At 53.5% G+C, this 15,737-nt stretch overlaps 8 protein-coding genes across 8 annotated transcripts; 4 read left to right on the top strand and 4 right to left on the bottom strand.

Annotated features, from left to right (window-relative positions):
- Window position 1: 1 nt before the first annotated feature.
- On the bottom strand, window positions 2–2,564 carry B0H18DRAFT_983790 (WD-repeat protein). The gene is made up of 8 exons (XM_048044641.1): window positions 2,309–2,564; window positions 2,028–2,247; window positions 1,666–1,966; window positions 1,405–1,612; window positions 1,228–1,354; window positions 619–1,013; window positions 435–556; window positions 2–372 (listed from the first exon to the last, which is right to left on the bottom strand). Exons 1-8 carry the CDS (start codon window positions 2,513–2,515, stop codon window positions 360–362), a joined length of 1,593 nt encoding a protein of 530 aa, XP_047897889.1. The 5' UTR covers window positions 2,516–2,564; the 3' UTR covers window positions 2–359.
- A 298-nt stretch (window positions 2,565–2,862) lies between these two features.
- Window positions 2,863–3,856, top strand: B0H18DRAFT_951994 (RmlC-like cupin domain-containing protein; the record flags this gene model as incomplete). The annotated part of the gene is made up of 4 exons (XM_048042062.1): window positions 2,863–2,948; window positions 3,014–3,157; window positions 3,214–3,384; window positions 3,427–3,856. 4 exons carry the CDS (start codon window positions 2,863–2,865, stop codon window positions 3,854–3,856), a joined length of 831 nt encoding a protein of 276 aa, XP_047897888.1.
- A 1,374-nt stretch (window positions 3,857–5,230) lies between these two features.
- Window positions 5,231–6,208, top strand: B0H18DRAFT_870671 (RmlC-like cupin domain-containing protein; the record flags this gene model as incomplete). The annotated part of the gene is made up of 4 exons (XM_048040114.1): window positions 5,231–5,316; window positions 5,377–5,517; window positions 5,574–5,744; window positions 5,803–6,208. 4 exons carry the CDS (start codon window positions 5,231–5,233, stop codon window positions 6,206–6,208), a joined length of 804 nt encoding a protein of 267 aa, XP_047897887.1.
- A 225-nt stretch (window positions 6,209–6,433) lies between these two features.
- Window positions 6,434–8,618, bottom strand: B0H18DRAFT_870542 (cytochrome P450 monooxygenase; the record flags this gene model as incomplete). The annotated part of the gene is made up of 12 exons (XM_048040103.1): window positions 6,434–6,521; window positions 6,582–6,725; window positions 6,779–6,907; window positions 6,964–7,054; window positions 7,102–7,124; window positions 7,190–7,369; window positions 7,481–7,602; window positions 7,657–7,766; window positions 7,825–7,967; window positions 8,015–8,206; window positions 8,268–8,397; window positions 8,465–8,618. The coding sequence occupies 12 exons, from the start codon at window positions 8,616–8,618 to the stop codon at window positions 6,434–6,436; spliced, it is 1,506 nt and encodes a 501-aa protein (XP_047897886.1).
- Window positions 8,619–8,751: 133 nt separating this feature from the next.
- B0H18DRAFT_983761 (uncharacterized protein) lies at window positions 8,752–11,228 on the bottom strand. The gene is made up of 11 exons (XM_048044640.1): window positions 10,694–11,228; window positions 10,533–10,635; window positions 10,411–10,478; window positions 10,211–10,353; window positions 10,115–10,154; window positions 9,932–10,060; window positions 9,834–9,879; window positions 9,661–9,774; window positions 9,436–9,602; window positions 9,035–9,372; window positions 8,752–8,976 (listed from the first exon to the last, which is right to left on the bottom strand). The coding sequence occupies exons 1-10, from the start codon at window positions 10,979–10,981 to the stop codon at window positions 9,223–9,225; spliced, it is 1,248 nt and encodes a 415-aa protein (XP_047897885.1). The 5' UTR covers window positions 10,982–11,228; the 3' UTR covers window positions 8,752–8,976; window positions 9,035–9,222.
- Window positions 11,229–12,229: 1,001 nt separating this feature from the next.
- Window positions 12,230–13,204, top strand: B0H18DRAFT_870641 (pirin domain-containing protein; the record flags this gene model as incomplete). Its single annotated transcript, XM_048040109.1, has 4 exons — window positions 12,230–12,315; window positions 12,386–12,526; window positions 12,581–12,751; window positions 12,805–13,204. The coding sequence occupies 4 exons, from the start codon at window positions 12,230–12,232 to the stop codon at window positions 13,202–13,204; spliced, it is 798 nt and encodes a 265-aa protein (XP_047897884.1).
- Window positions 13,205–13,281: 77 nt separating this feature from the next.
- Window positions 13,282–14,241, bottom strand: B0H18DRAFT_645932 (uncharacterized protein). The gene is made up of 4 exons (XM_048038936.1): window positions 14,004–14,241; window positions 13,508–13,949; window positions 13,405–13,455; window positions 13,282–13,344 (listed from the first exon to the last, which is right to left on the bottom strand). Exons 1-4 carry the CDS (start codon window positions 14,113–14,115, stop codon window positions 13,314–13,316), a joined length of 636 nt encoding a protein of 211 aa, XP_047897883.1. The 5' UTR covers window positions 14,116–14,241; the 3' UTR covers window positions 13,282–13,313.
- Window positions 14,242–14,338: 97 nt separating this feature from the next.
- B0H18DRAFT_983749 (uncharacterized protein) lies at window positions 14,339–15,695 on the top strand. Its single transcript, XM_048044639.1, has 5 exons — window positions 14,339–14,571; window positions 14,622–14,634; window positions 14,691–14,767; window positions 14,823–14,968; window positions 15,024–15,695. Exons 1-5 carry the CDS (start codon window positions 14,443–14,445, stop codon window positions 15,451–15,453), a joined length of 795 nt encoding a protein of 264 aa, XP_047897882.1. The 5' UTR covers window positions 14,339–14,442; the 3' UTR covers window positions 15,454–15,695.
- The last annotated feature ends 42 nt before the right edge of the window (window positions 15,696–15,737 follow it).

Genomic DNA, 15,737 nt, shown 5'->3' with positions numbered 1-15,737 from the left:
ACTCAAACTCCGCGTTAGCAATTTCTAGTTACAGGCCTTTTCAACAGGGTTGTACCAACAACTCGACAGGACGGTGTAAACGGGAACAGATGTAAGCCACAACGCGGGAGAGCCGGAGGAAACGACGCTATCCAGGCTCGAATGATCTTTCCATATGGGAAGCAGTCTTATGAGTATGTCAACGTGCCCTTCTGTAATGCTTGAAGGTGCTACTTCTTCCCAGACTCTGTTTGGAAGCGTAAGTAATACAGCGAGGATACCATCATGAAGCACTCGGAATCTGATCCGGACATCTCGTAATCCCAAACCTGACGCGCATCGCAGTCAATCATCATATATCCAATGTTGACATAGACCACTCAATTCTTCCAGCTGATGGACAGACAAAGTTAGCAATGCAAAAATGACGGTCTTGGTGAGAGGAGTTCGCCTACATTTTCACCGTCCGATCGCGCCCTCCGCTAACAATCTTGTCTGCCACGAAGTCCACACAGTACACCTCATCCGTGTGCCCAGGAAGGTCTGTCTTCAGTTTATACGTCTTGAGATCCCAGATCTACGCACAAACATCAGCAAGCCTGTTTGTGTATGAGCAACTACGCTGCGCGAGAAGCTTACCTTGACCGTGCTATCCTTGCTCGCGCTGACAAGCAATCTCGAATCGGCACTCCACGTCAGCCGGTAGACGGCACCGATATGCCCGCGAAGTGTTGCAACGAATTTACCGGTCCGGCCGTCCCATAAACGCACGCTGTTGTCCCATGCTGCGCTCGCGGCCCAGCGTCCATCGGGACTAAACGCGACGTGCGACACCTGGCGCTGGTGCCCGGTCAGTCGCGCCACGGGCTTGAGCTTTCCACCGCGCGCGGCAGCTTCATCCGATGCGGCGGAGGAGCCAGCATGAGATGGGAACAGCGACCAGAAGAAAAGTGTGTGGTCATCTGACCCTGAGATGAGCGTTTCGCCGTTGCTGGACACAAGGTTCTTGTAGCGCGCAAGCGCGAGGGTTTGAGCTACGGCAGTTGTCAGCTAGTGCTAGGTAATTCCCGAGCAGTATGCAATATGAGGTCAAATCAAGAAAGCCATAGCTCGTTACATACGCGCTCCGAACTTGCGCCGGAGCACGTATATAACGGACCAGAGTCCTTCAAACCCCGCGAGGATTTTCTGCGGCAATTGGGGGTTCATCTGCCACATCCCGGCAGACGCACAAAGCGAGCGACATACCCTCGTTTTCGGACACAGGTTTCTTGCCTGTATGATCGTAGGGGCCTGTCCGTAATATGAAATCTGTGTTCAGTGCCAGCGTGGTAACCCAGTGCGCATGGTCCTTCAAAGTGTGCAAGAGTCGTCCCTAGAATCATGATCAGCAAAGTTCAGCGGTCTTATGGAAATGAAAATTACTTCTTTCGCGTCCCATACCCTGATCGTGCGGTCACTGGAGGCAGTGTACAGCACGCCCTTGCCATCGAGGCCGCCCCCGCCCCACCGGACGACGTTCACGCTGGCTGTATGTCCTCCAAGCGTGTATTCACACCGTCGTGTCGAGGTTGACCACACACGAACCGTGCCATCTTTTGATGAGGACGCCAAACGCGGCGCAGATGGGTTCCTAAATGGGCTTCAGACGGATAGCTGGAGTACATAAGAGAATTGGAGGCTCACAGATGGATCGGCTCCCATGCTAAGGATGTGACCCATTTCGTGTGTCCTCTAAGAGCGTCGCCTATGGGCTTGCCCGCTTTGGGGTCCCATAGACGGACGTGCCCATCATGGCCGCCCGTAGCGAGTATACGCTCCATTGCTTCCCACTCGACACAGAGCACCCAGCCTTTGTGACCGGAGAGAACATGTGACGGAGTCTCCGTGAAAAGGTCCCACAGCCGTGCATTGCAATCGCCAGATCCAGTGGCAAGGAGATTGCCTGTGGGTGAGAAAGAGGCACACAGGATGGGAGATGTGTGGCCTGCATTGGCGACGCGTACATAAGCATGCATAATGAGGGTTACGTGAACGGATTAGCATACCAGACAAGGTTGAGGAGCATCGAGTCGCTGGCCGGACTTTGAACACCGCTTGAGGTGAACAACGGACAACGAACACGTCTTCAGGTGTGAATGCATTCGAAGGGTGTGCAAGCACGTCCTCTTCGATAGACTTCGCGATTACCAGCTGAGTGGGCGCTCCAGGCTTGGTAACGTCCGCAGGCAAAGCGATGTGGAATGAGAAAGGCACAGGGTCATCGTCCTGATCATTCAAGAAAAAAGTCAGATTGTGACACGGGCGGCAATGTCATATCAGGGCTGACCTTTGTAGTCAGCTTGTTGACCAGTGCCTCTAATCCCTCCCTAGAAACATTAGCGGGCAAATTTACCGTGGGCGCGAGCGGTTGCCCGTCCTCCTCGGACACAAATTGTACGACGACGTTCGGTGAAGGTTTTATAGGCTCTGGTTCTGGTTCTGGGATTCCGTGGTAGACTTTCTGACGTTTCGGTGGGGGCAAAAGAGTTGCCATGATGGTCGAGAAAGAGGTCTGTTAGGTCTTTGGTGGGACTCGAAACGAGCGAGAGACGATCGAAGCGCCCGGTCACGCTACTCTCGATCAAAAGTTTGGCGGCGCCTGCGTCCGTATATGGAAGGTCCTGTAATACACATCGCGTTATGCCAGCGCATCCTGACAGTGCACCTCTGTCATGACCAAGCACAAAGTTCTGTCAAACTATGCCCGCCCCTCACAGCAACTGATGTATGGGAGTACTTATACAAGGCTAGTCCGTAGGGCAGTAAATGCAATAAGTATCCCCCAGCTGTCCCTCGATCACTGGTAACGATAGACCGAATCTGCACACGACAGACTCAACTATGAGCATTGTTCCTCGTCGTAGCTACGAGCGCGCAGGTGGTGATTATGGCTGGCTGAAGACGTTCCACTCATTCAACGTTGGAGGGTACGTACAATCAAATTTTCAGCCTCGTTGACGTACTCATAACATGGACATGGGTATGACTCTAGGTTCAGTGATGGAAAGCATGACAACTTTGGATGCCTCCGAGTCATCAATGAGGACCGTGTTGAGCCTGGGTCGACAGGCTCCGGCCTACATCCCCACCGCGAGTTCGAGATATTCTCGTATATCGTTTCAGGGCAAATTATGCAGTGAGTACTTGACCTTGACGTCCTAGCATCTGACATGCCTTACTGTGGCTACGCAGCGAGGATTCGATGGGCAACCGCGAGCTGCTCAAAAGTGGCGATGTACAGTTGACATCCTCGGGCACTGGAATCCGGCATAGCGAGAAGAGCTACGGACCCGAACAAAGTTACTTTTTTCAAATCTGGAGCATACCTAGCGAGAGCAAGCTCACCCCGCGATACTACACTCGGTAAGCTCTGCGAGAGACATGACTATCTTGATCACGACATAGACCTGATACCGGATCCGCTTGCAGCCATTTTGAGGAAGAGGAGAAGCGAGACAAGTGGTGCTTGATCGTCGCACCAATCAATTCTCCGACGGTCACCGAAGCGCGCGAGGCGTCGAGCTCACCTGCACCTGTGCATTCGCCCCTCTCGTTCTACGCGGCAGTCATCTCTCCCAACAAGTCTCTTCCACGCACATTCCCCACTGCCGGGCGTGACGCAAAGAGTAAAGTCTACATCCATATTGCCCAGACCTCAGGCTATAATCCCGCGAAAGAGGCGAGAGGCGCGCATGTCAAGGTCTCCGTTGGCGATGCGAGCCAGGAACTGTGGGAAGGTGACGGCGCATACATATTCGGTGAACCAGACAAGGAGCTGGTCGTGGAGAACGTCAGCGACCTCACAGCAGAAGTGCTTTTGTTCGAAGTCGAGTGATTGCGAGGTTCGGCCTGCGTAGATTAGATGACATCGTGTATATCTTGGTGCCCATGCATGAATCATTGAATGACACTTGGAAACTGGTCATGAAAAAAGGAAACTTACATGACGTATCCTGTGCAATCGACGGAGTCAGTCTACTGAATGCAGTCGTTAACAAGTTAACAAGTAATCTTCGCGAGGACCAGGATGGACCTGCGAAGAGTAAGCAGTAACTTCTGTCGATATTAGTGGAAAGACGGCGCGCGAGAACGACGCTCTCGAGCGCAGTACCCAACATTTGCAACCGGAGAACCTGGACATGCGTCGGCGTCTTTGCGAAAGATCACATAGCCATGCAACAGCCATGCACTGCAATCGCTGAATTCAGTAGCAGCTTGGAAATTGCCTGTCAGCGAGAAGCCTAGAGGACGCGCAGAAATGGATATGTAGGATCTACATATAGCGAGGTTGGCATAAGCAGACATAATGCAGTTTACGTCAATGGATCAGCATACCGTACAAGGTTGACAAAACACCGAGTGGTCCGAGTCGCGAGAGACCACCCTGAGCTGGGCACTGGACAACACGTCATCATTTATGTGAATGCGTGGGATGGGGTACCCATGTTGGTACCAGAGTTGCAGACGATTCACTGGGTGGCCGCTCCAGGCTTGGTAGTATCCTGAGGCAGATTTCGAAGACACGCCGTGACGAAAGGTTCAACGTCGTCTTCCTATTCATTACAAGTAGTCAGTCGCATAGTCTAATCAAGCTGACTTTTATGCTCGTTACAAAGTTGTTGATCGATAATTCTAGCCCCTGTCTTGAGCTTGAAACGTTAAGGAGCAGATGTACAGCCCGCTACCGCCACCGCACGCCGGGCGCGATCGAACTCCTCTGCACCATAGTATGCTGCGCGTTTTTGATGAGGGTTTTGCAGGTTTGGGTCCAAACATTCAAGGTCTTGGACGCCGTGATAGCCTTTCTATCGCTGCCGTATGTAGGTGTAGAATGTACCATGGCTAGTGAGATAGAGGCTTGCAAAGTGCGGATTAGGTCCTCGCGAGTCGCGACGAGCGCGGGAGCACGAGAGACGCCCAGTCACGCTGCCTCGATCAACAGCGCCTGCATCCGGATATAGAAGGTTCTGTCATACGCGTCGCGCTATGCTAATGCATCCTGACAGTACACCTTCACCATGACCAAGCACGAGGTTATGCCAGGCTATGCCAGCCCGCGAATCAGTACTTATACAGATACACTATGCGGATGAGTAGAGCACTATAGTTCTCAATCCGCCGCCAAGTCGCTAAGCTGTTGAACTTCCTCCGGCGACCCATAACTGGTCTACGTCTGCACGGCGAACCTCATACTATCGGTCTCCACACCATGAGCATTGTACCTCGTCGTAGCTATGAGCGTGGAGGCGGCGACCACGGCTGGCTCAAGGCATTCCACACCTTTAACGTTGGAGCGTACGTATCAACACGCAGTGCTCTCATTAATGTACTCATGACGTGGGCACATAAATCTAGGTTCACGGATGGCAAGCACGACGGTTTTGGGTGCATTCGAGTGATGAACGAAGACCGTTTCGATGCTGGGACGGGCTTTGGCTTGCATCCTCATCGTGAGTTCGAGATATTCACATACATCATCTCGGGACAAATATTGCAGTGAGTACTGGACTTCGACATATCTGGGTTCATAAAGCCTAACTGTGTGCGCACAGTGAGGATTCAATGAGCAATCGCGAGTTTCTCAAACGCGGTGACATTCAGTTGACCTCTGCGGGCACTGGGATTCGGCATAGCGAGAAGAGCCACGGATCCGAACAAGGTCACATCTTCCAGATCTGGAGCATCCCGTCAAAGAGCGGGCTCACTCCGCAATACTACACCCGGTAAGCCTTTCGAGCATCTTGTCCACGGATTGGACCCAACGCCGGATCCACTCTGCAGTCATTTCGAGGAAGAGGAAAAGCGCGACAAGTGGTGTTTGGTCGTCGCACCGGCCGATGCCCCGGGTGTAACTGAAGCACGCGAGGCGTCGAGCACGCCTGCGCCCGTGCATTCACCCCTCTCGCTCCACGCGGCCGTCATGTCTCCCAGCAAGTCTCTCCCACACACATTCCCCGCCGCTGGTCGCGACCCCGTACGTAAAGTCTACCTTCAGATCGCACAGACCTCCGGGTACAATCCTTCGAAGGAGAGGAGAGGTGCACACATCAAGGTCTCAGTTGGCGATGTGAGTGAGGAGTTATGGGAAGGTGATGGTGCATACATCATTGGTGAACCAGGCAAGGAGCTTGTTGTGGAGAATGTCAGTGAGTTGACAGCAGAAGTACTCTTATTCGATGTCGAGTGATTGTAAAGTTGTCTTGCGTAGTTCAAATGATACCGTGTTCAGCATTATGGGTGCACATAGAGGATTACAGACCGATCATATTGAGTATCGACGTCACCGGAACAACCGCAGCCGACGTTCAATTCATGAAGTCGGTCTATTGATGCGGCAGTCATCCAAGGAGCGTATCTTCGCGGATATCGCTGTGTCTGGGCTGAGAGCGATGAACATCTTCAAACATCGACGCTAATGCAACCTCATTGAACTCTCCGCGATCAACTCAAGAGCCCGTTGTGAACGAGGTTGAATCGCACACTCAAACTTCTGCAGATGACTATCGCACCCACTCACGTCAGTGTCGGGTCATAATTGATCGACCTATTAGGAGACGCACCCGGTCATGCCCGGCAAGTTGGTCAAAGAAGGCGTTATCTCTCTGCCCTCCGCGTCCAGCGCCTTCTTCACGTTGAACGTGGCGATGATACTCGCTGTCACCAGCCACAGGCTGTCGTCACCGAAGTGTTGGCCAGGACATACACTGGAGAGTACATGTCAGATGACCCCTTTAGCCGTTGAACATCGCATAAGTACCGTCGTCCGAATGAGAAGATGTACTCCCGAGGATCCAGCCCTGTATGTTTTCCGGTCGCCGGATCTATAAATCTGTCTGGGTTGAAAGTATCGGGATCCGTGTAGTGATTGGCGTCGTGAGCCATTTGCCTAGCCAAGGCCATCAGGGGCGTCATGATCGAAATGTGCTGAGTAAAGGAACGAACGCTACGAACCAGATATTAGGGAGCACTAATGTTCCCTTCGGGATGCGATACCCACGATATTCATCCTCTTCCATCACACGTCGTGGAATGCCTTGATAGGTTTAAGTTGAGGCCATATTCTCACAATATGGAACATACTAATGGGCAACGGCGGGTTGATACTGGGTGCCAACAGGGAGTGCCAGTGAGTGGCGCACAACAACTAGACATTCACCGACAGACTAACCGGTAGACTTCCCAGAGAATTGCGTCCACATATGGCAGCGAATCTCTGTCGCTGAGATCAGGAAGACGCTCAGTGCCTACAACCTCGTCGATGCTTTGCTGTGCCTTCGCGAACACGTCCCCATGAAGGACCATGGTGACGAGGAATGTGTTGAGGGTGATTGATAGCTGGTTCAGGATCCTCAGGAACAGAGACCAGTGGCATGCCCATCGTTACTCACAGCCTCGAAGCCAGCTGCCGATGATGTAGGGGGTCAGAAGTCAAAGGCTCTGGGAAGAGCAAAAAGTTGACTTACCAAGGAACATTGCGAAGGCAGCATTTTTTGTATCTTCGTCATCGCCCCGCTGCTGTAACTTCGACGCACTCGCGTCCATTACATGTGTAACGAACGAATGCGTTCCTGTTTCCAATTCCTGAGACATATTTAAACGATTGCAACCATGGCCAATAAATAATGTCACTGTTACTACCTTGGCATCTTCAAAAGATGAATTCATCACGCGCTGCAATAATGATCGTTTCTCCAAGAGCCCCGATCCCAAGAGGATACCAAATATCCATGAGGGTACATACTTCGCTGATAAGGCATGAGTCATCAGCTCACTCGTCGAGGCGGGACGTGTGAAGGCACATACAGAACGGAACAGTATCCACCAAAGCTGCGGCGGGCGTGCCTGCTACATCAACAAACATCTGTATGATAGCCTCGCCCGAGCTGAGGAGGTCCTCATCATAGGGTTTTCCGTAAGTGGAACCCATGATCAACGCAGCCGCGAAGCTGCAGAGGGCTCAGTACCCTCACACATGCAAAGGTGCAGACCCTACCGTTTGATATGGTATGCAAAGGCATCCGGCTCTTGCGACAGACGTAGCAGCAGTGCCATTGTCTCCCTCTGCTGGACGGGACGAAGACGAGCCAACGCAGCTTGGTCGCCAAAGCCTGCCTGCAACAGTCTTCGTTGTAAGCGCCACTGTTCTCCATAACCGAGGAAAGGAGTCGTAGTGTCAAGTCCCATCCTTTTAAGAGGAACAGCATAATGTGAGCGCGATCAGAAGGTTAGCGAAGGTGACTGCCTACATCGCCATTAAACGGGATGAAGACCTGTCCGAGTATTTCGCCCCCCGCACCGCCAGTAGCTCCTTTGCGGCGTGCAGAGAATTGATGACTAGAGTGGGTTGTTGCAGAACCTTCATGAAGATGATATCGCCTGCATGGTATTCAGTTCGACGGCATAGCCACCTTTGGCGATGCCGCCTCAATGCATGCTTACTCACCGTATGTCTGACCCCACTTCGCAAATAGACGGTACTGGAAGTTCTTGGGTAATTGGTGGACATTTCCCAGCAGTGGAAGAGATCGCGGTCCAGGGGGGAACAGGTGTAAGCGGGGACGTTTACCAGCCCTAGAGATGTAGAAAAGACAGAGCATGAGCACCGCTGCCAGAAAGCTTGCAACCAACGCAGGCGATGTGAGCAGCATGCCCGACACAATGAAGCGGGAGATACACCTTGGGAACTTGACTCGGCATTTTTGCCTCGCTCTTATACGTGGGGTCCGCATCTCTTGGGAACAGGTGATGACCAGCTGGGGACCCGAAGAACACCTCGTGTACGATGACACTGGACGTATCTAGGGTTCGACGGGACAGAATGGAAGTAGACCATCGAAATCATCTGAGCATTAGTCGGAGGTACCGCGGCTCGAGAGGACCAACTAAGATAACACCTGCGATACCTGGCAGAACTTGTGGGTCGACGCGCATCAGCTCTCACTGAATCAAAACGTTCTGCATATGATTGGAGGAGCTACGTCAGTTACTGATCTGGCTGAGAATGCTTACTCACCAAACGCTGGTGGATGGATAGTCTTTCAACGACAGTGACGACGTCATGCTGACCCTGAGCCGACTGCAGTCTCTGAGCGATGATACGATTGGCTTAAGTTTCATGATGAAAGACATATACACATTTGGAGCAGTGAGGGACACCACGGCAAGACTCGAACGCGACGACGCGGACGTTATCCTCAAGCTTTAGAAGGGATTACCGAACTCCAGAACCGCACCGATGGGATTGGCACCGTTGTCGAGAGCGTTATGGACGGCACCGTGGAGGATCTTGACGAGCGTTTCGGTGCGGAAGGTAGGCTGGTTGGGGTTGTAGACGGTCGTGTCCACGATGTCCTGCAAAGTAGAGACGTTGAGTGAAGGTGAGAAGGTTTGAATGGTTCGTGGAGTGTAACGTACGCGGATACCGTGCTTCTGCTCGAGACCGTCGTCGAGCTCCTTCAACGCCTCCGTCGCATCCGGGTCGTCGCCGATCTGCACAAACTGGATGCCGAGCTGGCGTGAGGGGATCCCGTTCGCTTCGAGACGACGAGCGGCGTCAACGATGACCATCTCGGGATCGTCGGCTGTCAGGGGAGGAGGTCTCAATCGGTGCTTGCAACGCATAGGAGAATGGAAGCGTACTCGGGACACCGTCGGTGATGACGATGATGCTGGTCGGCTTCGCGCATGGCTCCTTGAGCTTAGGGATGTATCTGCTGAGGACCTCGTAGAGCTTCTGGCCAGTTGGCGTCTGGCCTGGTTAAGGATTGCCGTCAATGCCAGATGTGCAGAATGAATAATATATAAACGCTGACCTTCCGGCCGAACTTCTTGGAAGAGGCCACGGACAGCCGCCTTGCTCTGGAGAACCATGAGCACCCATTGATGGCGGGTGATGCCGGTATGGACTGACCTTAACGTCCAGGAGGGAATGATTATCGTTCAGGAAGTAGATATCAATGCCGTCCGCTTCGTACGCGTTTGCCATCTCCGCAACATCCGCAAGCGCTTCGCCTGCGTTGATCCAGTATTGGCCCTCCATCTAGGCGATCGACTAGGTCAGAATACTTTCATACGCCGTGGTGCATGTACTCACCGACATCGAATCGTCGACGATGACGACGACTTTGATTTCCCTGAGCATCCCGTATCAGCTGGTGCACAACTGTGGATGATATCGGATTAAGCGTACTTGAGGCGACGTTGCAGGATAGAGCTAGCACCCCCGATGCCGATATCACTCATTTGCTTCTCGATGATGGTCATAGAATCTGTGCTTTGGTAGACCCAGCGGCTCGGCGTCATCGCTGCCACCAGGACTTCATAGGCAGCAACCTGAACAAAGAGGATCAGCGACAAAATCTCGGGCATGAACGACTAGACCCCATTCACATCGACTTCGCGTGCTTTGAGAGGGATGGAAGCGCCAAGCCTCAGGTGATGTCCCGCCTTTCCAATCTCTGTACAAGACTGAGGTTGAGCGTAAAGAAGAAGAAAAATCTTTCGACACATACGCAAGGTGCCCTCAAAGAAGGTCCGCGCTACGTAGAGCGGCTTGCCGCGTTCGTCCCCAGCTATGACAGCGCTCGGCGGAATGTTATGACCTTCCACGTAGACCTAGGGCGTACAACGAACAACTCAGCCACACATCGAAGAGGAGTTGTGCGAGACATACCCAAGCAAACGGAGTCGAGGATCCGTTTTTGCGAAACTCGGCTGTGGACGCCTGTGCTTCGGCGGTCCATTGCGCCAACGTCCTTGGAACCTTGATGGAGGAGCTCGTGCGGGCGAGCGTCGGCGACGGACTCGGGGCCTCGTTTATGAAAGGCGGCGACGACGGCATCCGTGCAAAGGGAGAGCTGCTGCGCTCAGTCTGGATGATTGTTTCCGTCTTCGTTCCGTAGTATGCCGGGTGAGCCTGGGGGTAAGAGGGGCTATATTGAGCATTTCCACGGAACTCCATGACTACTGAGAGTGAAGACGGGTGAGTATGGGGAATGTGGCTGTTGACGTTGACGTTGAGCCCTGTAAGACGACATTTTTATAGTGCTCCATCGTTGGAACTGAGACTGGGAGAACAAGCTGCCGATATTATTGCGATCTTCGCATTGAATGCTGCATGCGACATAGCACACAGGTGCAAGTGCGACGGTGTCACGTCGCGCCGCAGCTGCGTAGCTTCCAAGATCGTCGCCGTCCATATCGACAAGTACTCCATTGACGATGAATAAGATAAAGTTGTATGCAATGCGACGCGCCTCGCGCAAGGTGCGTGCCGCATACAATGTTCAACGTCTTTGCCTGAACAGAAACCAAGATGCGTTATCAGTGAGGGTTCCGAAAGTCAACATGACCTGATAGAAGGACGTCGAGACGAGCGTGCCTATAGCGGAGCATCTAATACTCGTGGCTTGAGCCACCTATGAAGTTCCGGATGAACAGGTGTTGATTATCGTATACAGATTAAAGGAGAAGGACAGACGTGACAGGACTTGGCGGGTTCGACCGCAACAACACGTCGCGGAGTTGCTGCTACACCTCCCACACACCTCGCCGACGAGCGTCGAATTGTCCTGGGACCGACTGGCACATCCAAAGTTCCTGTCATCATCCGAGCGAGTTCTTCCATATTCTGGGGCTCATTCGTAGATCGACCTGCTTCTCGACGCCATCGTGCATGTCCACCTCGGAAACTCAGAGGAGCCGTAGCACGCCAAAGTATTCTCGCGTACGCGTACCAGTCAAGAAAACACAATGTGCTGTTCGGAATTGTCTCGAACGATACTTACTCGAGTCCAGTCACATCAACAAGAGCACAGGCTGTAAACGGAGGAACGTGGTCATCGAGGTCAGAAAGGTACGTCCGGAAGCGCCACCGACGGCGACATCTGGCGATGCGTGCGGGCGGGATTTCCTTTTCTGGAAACCCGCCTAAGATGTCTTGCGTTGGGCGCACGCGTTCTGACTGTCCAGACCTGCCATGACCAAGCCAACTATCCTCAATTGGCGTCAGACTTCTCATCGCGCCTTCAGCAGGGCCGCATAAAAGCCCACTGGCAGCAGTTAGGGGAGGAAAACCTCAGTCCTTTCCTCCAAGCTGTCTGCCTTACTCCGCCTCACAAAGCTCAACGCCTCAAAGGCTTACAGCAACCGGCTAGCCCTCGCCGCATCGTACTCAATTAGTTCGCCAGAAGTTCAGCAAGACACGGTTATGAAGATCGTCCCTCGACGCAGCCACGAGCGCGGTAACGCCGACCATGGATGGCTCAAAACCTTCCATACGTTCTCCTTCGCAATGTGCGCACACTATCCGCTGATAATAAATACGCATGACCACCACTGACGCGGACGCGCGATGCTCTCCCAGGTACAGCGATCCGCAGCACGACCATTTTGGCTGCCTTCGCGTGCTGAACGAGGATCGGGTCGAGCCCCAGACCGGATTCGGCACGCATCCGCACCGCGAGTTCGAGATCTTCTCCTACATCGTCTCGGGGCAGCTCGAGCAGTGAATCTACATTTGCTGGTCGTATTTGAAGTGTCACGCTGACGACAAAATCAGTCAAGACTCGATGGGCAACCGCGAAATCCTCAAGCGCGGCAACCTGCAAATGACATCTGCCGGTACCGGCATACGACACAGTGAGAAGTGCTACGGGCCTGAACAAGTGCACTTCCTCCAGATTTGGAGCATGCCCTCGACGCGTGGTCTCACGCCAACATATTATACTCGGTGAGGTAGCCCGGGGACGGACGCCTCGTGCAGTTGCTGACCTCGCACCGCAGCCACTTCAGCGACGACGAGAAGCACGACAAATGGGCACTCGTTGTAGCTCCCGCCGATGCAGCAGATGTATCAGAAGCGCGCGACGCCTCTGGACCGGCCCCCGTCCACGCGCCACTCTCCCTCTACGCGACGCTCCTTTCACCATCCAAGTCGCTCCCGCATACGTTCCCCACTGCTGGTTCTGGCCTGGCACGGAAGGCGTATATCCATGTCGTGCAGACTTCGGGCTACAACCCAAAGCAAGCGAGTGGTACACACGTCAAGGTCTCCGGCGATGAGTCTGTCTTGGAGCTCCGTGAAGGCGATGGAGCGTACATCATGGGGGAGCCGGGAAAGGAGATGGTCGTCGAGAACGTGGGCGGTTCAGTGGCGGAAATACTGTTGTTTGACGTGGAGTAATCCGTGTCTCCCCTGTAAAGCTCGTGTCATAATTGTGCTAATATGACTTTTATACTGTACGTTGTGAACATCTGCATTACCTGAGCGTCGTTGTTCTAGTCCCGCAGGCTCAAATGAAGTCAATGACCGAGGGCCACAGCCTGCAACGAGGTCGGGATACACTGAGTTTGGAGGTACATGGCGCATGAATGCCGACTCACCCTAGGAGGCCCACTAAAGCTTGTAACAGGCCGGCGAGAAAAGGCATCCAACTAGTGGTCGCGTCAGCGTAATTGTACTCGTGGCAATGCCACGCGGACGTACGTGGACATGTTGTATCCTCCCGCCTTGAAAAGAGCCGCCAACAAGTAGCCAATAATCACAGAACCTATGACCGCGCCCGCGACGGAGAAGACCGTGAAGGCAAGGAAGACCAGAAGGGCAACGGCCAACCGAGAGCGCCGTTCGTTCGGTTTGAACAGGGCGCGGTATCGATAGGCAAGTGCAGCCTGTGCCTGAGTATTCCTTGGGACATTATTGGGCACCGCCTCCAGAAGAGGGATCTCGTTGCTGGTCACAGGGGGTGCAGGAGCAAAGTATGAAGAGGGAAAGGGGAATCCGAAGGACGATCTAGAGCGAGTGCGCGGACTTCGTCGCGGGATCCTCGTCGGCGGGAAGGTGAGGTTCAGGAAGGCGTACGAAGCGCAGAGGATATAGGCTGGCGTGTAGAACACCAGCGTCCAGTAGAGCGTGAAGCGGAATATATCTAAAGACTGTTCAGGTCTGGTCACTGGTAAGTAGAAGGGAGCATGGTACGTACGAGTACGGTCGTACAGGTAGAAACCTTCTGGCTGCACAGGATCCTTGCCCTCGATAGGGAATATTTCGATGGCCCAGTTGTACAGAGACGGCCAGGACGGTTCCGTCGACATGACAGCTGCGATGTTAGCTCAGAGTGGTGATTGAGAAAGACCGGCGCAGCAGCTAGCAGGCATGGATCATGGACTCATTGTAGGAGACTAGGAGGAGGAGGAGGAAATGGTCGCCGTCAGGAGCGCTGAGCGCGCGATGCGCGACGCGCCGGTGGCACACTGGCAAGGCACGTGCACAATACGCGTCGACCGACTCGAATTCCCTCCTCGTCGCCGGTCGGGCCTCGGCGCGGGTCTACTATCAACGACCACCTCCTGTACTTACTGGTTTCTCATTTACACCACAACATAGCATCCTACTCAAAGCGCTGCGGGAACGTGTCAACTATGACTGGCGGAGAGTTTTACACAGTGCTCATGCATCAGTCGAACAAGTCCCTCGCAGGACGCCTTGCCTTCGGTCGCATGAAGGCAAAGCAGAAGGCGAGGGTCATTCGCACGTACAAACAGGAAGAGGTATGTCGCGCATATCGGGTATGATAATGGTGCTCACTTCGATACGGCAGGTTCTTTTTACCGGTACGGTGCCAAAGGCTTCAGTGGTATCCGTGCACTCATGCGACCTTGGGAGGAAGGTCACGTCGGGGTTGGAAAATCTGCCCTATTGAAGGCTGTGGTGCATCATAGCAGCTTACCAACATGCTCCGCGCATGTAAGTGCTGCTGTCCGCCATCGTTGTTGCGCCTCCTCTACTCACTGCATGTCAGGTTAACGGCGAAGTACTGATGCTCTACGGCGTGGGGAGAGGAAGACCTCTCGGAAGCTATCCCGCAAGGTTCATCGTAGTCGACTCCACTGGCTATGACGAGCATCAAGGGTCTGTTGTGAAGTTCTTCATGGCTATGCGTCCCCAGTACGTCGCGATTTGTTGAGTTTGTCACACATGAAAGTCTTAATAAAGTCCGCAGGCTGCGACGGGTGTTTCTGATTATTGACGCGAGCAAGGGTCTAGGCGCCCCCGACGAATCCATGTTGCAATACATCGCGAGCTTTGAGAAGCCAAAATTCAGCGTCCAGCCGGTCCTGACCAAAGCGGATCTCGTCAAGCCAGGGGACCGAGACGAGGTGGCTCAGCAGATCCAGGAAGCCATTCAGAAAGCCTTACCTTCAGCCTCTCCTCCCATCATAACATGCTCAAGACTTGGAAGCAACCTGGGAATTCAAGAGATGCGTACTAGCATCGCGGAGGCCTGCGGTATGTCTATGGAGCAAGCATTTCGCTCCAGGACCGCCCCGAGCACGACCTTATTTCGCTACACGAAACGTCGCAAACCCTTCGCTACGAACCCCACACGCCGTGTTGCATTTGGACTGAACAGCTTTGGACTTCGCAATTGACAGAACATTGGATTCGTGTGGACCATGACATTCCTCGAATCAGCTATACCGTACGGTCTCCACCCGGCCTGCGGCCATTCGTTTCCATGCAGTCTAGGAAGTTGTCTCGCGCTACACGGAGTCTCGAAGCAAGGCTTCTATGCGTGGCCCTATTCATCCATCCCGCACAGAGAAACGTGCGAAATGGCTTGGCCTGTTGAGGCGATTTCGGACGAGTGTCGACACCCTCTGACTGTCGCCAAGTTGAAATGTTGACAGAAGCGTTCTGCAGTGTCTGTCGACCT

This window comes from Fomitopsis serialis, assembly GCF_022376445.1.
Source record: "Fomitopsis serialis strain Sig1Antser10 chromosome Unknown B0H18scaffold_8, whole genome shotgun sequence".
NCBI lineage: Eukaryota > Fungi > Basidiomycota > Agaricomycetes > Polyporales > Fomitopsidaceae > Fomitopsis > Fomitopsis serialis.
The sequence above is the reverse complement of the archived record's forward strand: the minus strand, read 5'-3'. Positions and strand labels throughout refer to the sequence as shown.

Excerpts from the sequence above, each read along its gene's own strand:
- B0H18DRAFT_983790 (XM_048044641.1), bottom strand. The coding sequence starts at position 2,515 with ATGGCAACTCTTTTGCCCCCACCGAAACGTCAGAAAGTCTACCACGGA. Across the intron at positions 1,355-1,404 it reads GGGTATGGGACGCGAAAGAA|GGACGACTCTTGCACACTTT; the intron begins GTAATTTTCATT and ends TCATGATTCTAG. Across the intron at positions 557-618 it reads GCAAGGATAGCACGGTCAAG|ATCTGGGATCTCAAGACGTA; the intron begins GTAAGCTTCTCG and ends GTTTGTGCGTAG.
- B0H18DRAFT_983761 (XM_048044640.1), bottom strand. The coding sequence starts at position 10,981 with ATGGAGTTCCGTGGAAATGCTCAATATAGCCCCTCTTACCCCCAGGCT. Across the intron at positions 10,354-10,410 it reads TCAAAGCACGCGAAGTCGAT|GTTGCTGCCTATGAAGTCCT; the intron begins GTGAATGGGGTC and ends CTCTTTGTTCAG. Across the intron at positions 9,603-9,660 it reads CATCACCGACGGTGTCCCGA|CCGACGATCCCGAGATGGTC; the intron begins GTACGCTTCCAT and ends CTCCCCTGACAG.
- B0H18DRAFT_645932 (XM_048038936.1), bottom strand. The coding sequence starts at position 14,115 with ATGTCGACGGAACCGTCCTGGCCGTCTCTGTACAACTGGGCCATCGAA. Across the intron at positions 13,950-14,003 it reads CTACCTGTACGACCGTACTC|ATATATTCCGCTTCACGCTC; the intron begins GTACGTACCATG and ends AACAGTCTTTAG. Across the intron at positions 13,345-13,404 it reads GCTTTAGTGGGCCTCCTAGG|GCTGTGGCCCTCGGTCATTG; the intron begins GTGAGTCGGCAT and ends ACCTCGTTGCAG.
- B0H18DRAFT_983749 (XM_048044639.1), top strand. The coding sequence starts at position 14,443 with ATGACTGGCGGAGAGTTTTACACAGTGCTCATGCATCAGTCGAACAAG. Across the intron at positions 14,768-14,822 it reads TACCAACATGCTCCGCGCAT|GTTAACGGCGAAGTACTGAT; the intron begins GTAAGTGCTGCT and ends ACTGCATGTCAG. Across the intron at positions 14,969-15,023 it reads TTCATGGCTATGCGTCCCCA|GCTGCGACGGGTGTTTCTGA; the intron begins GTACGTCGCGAT and ends TAAAGTCCGCAG.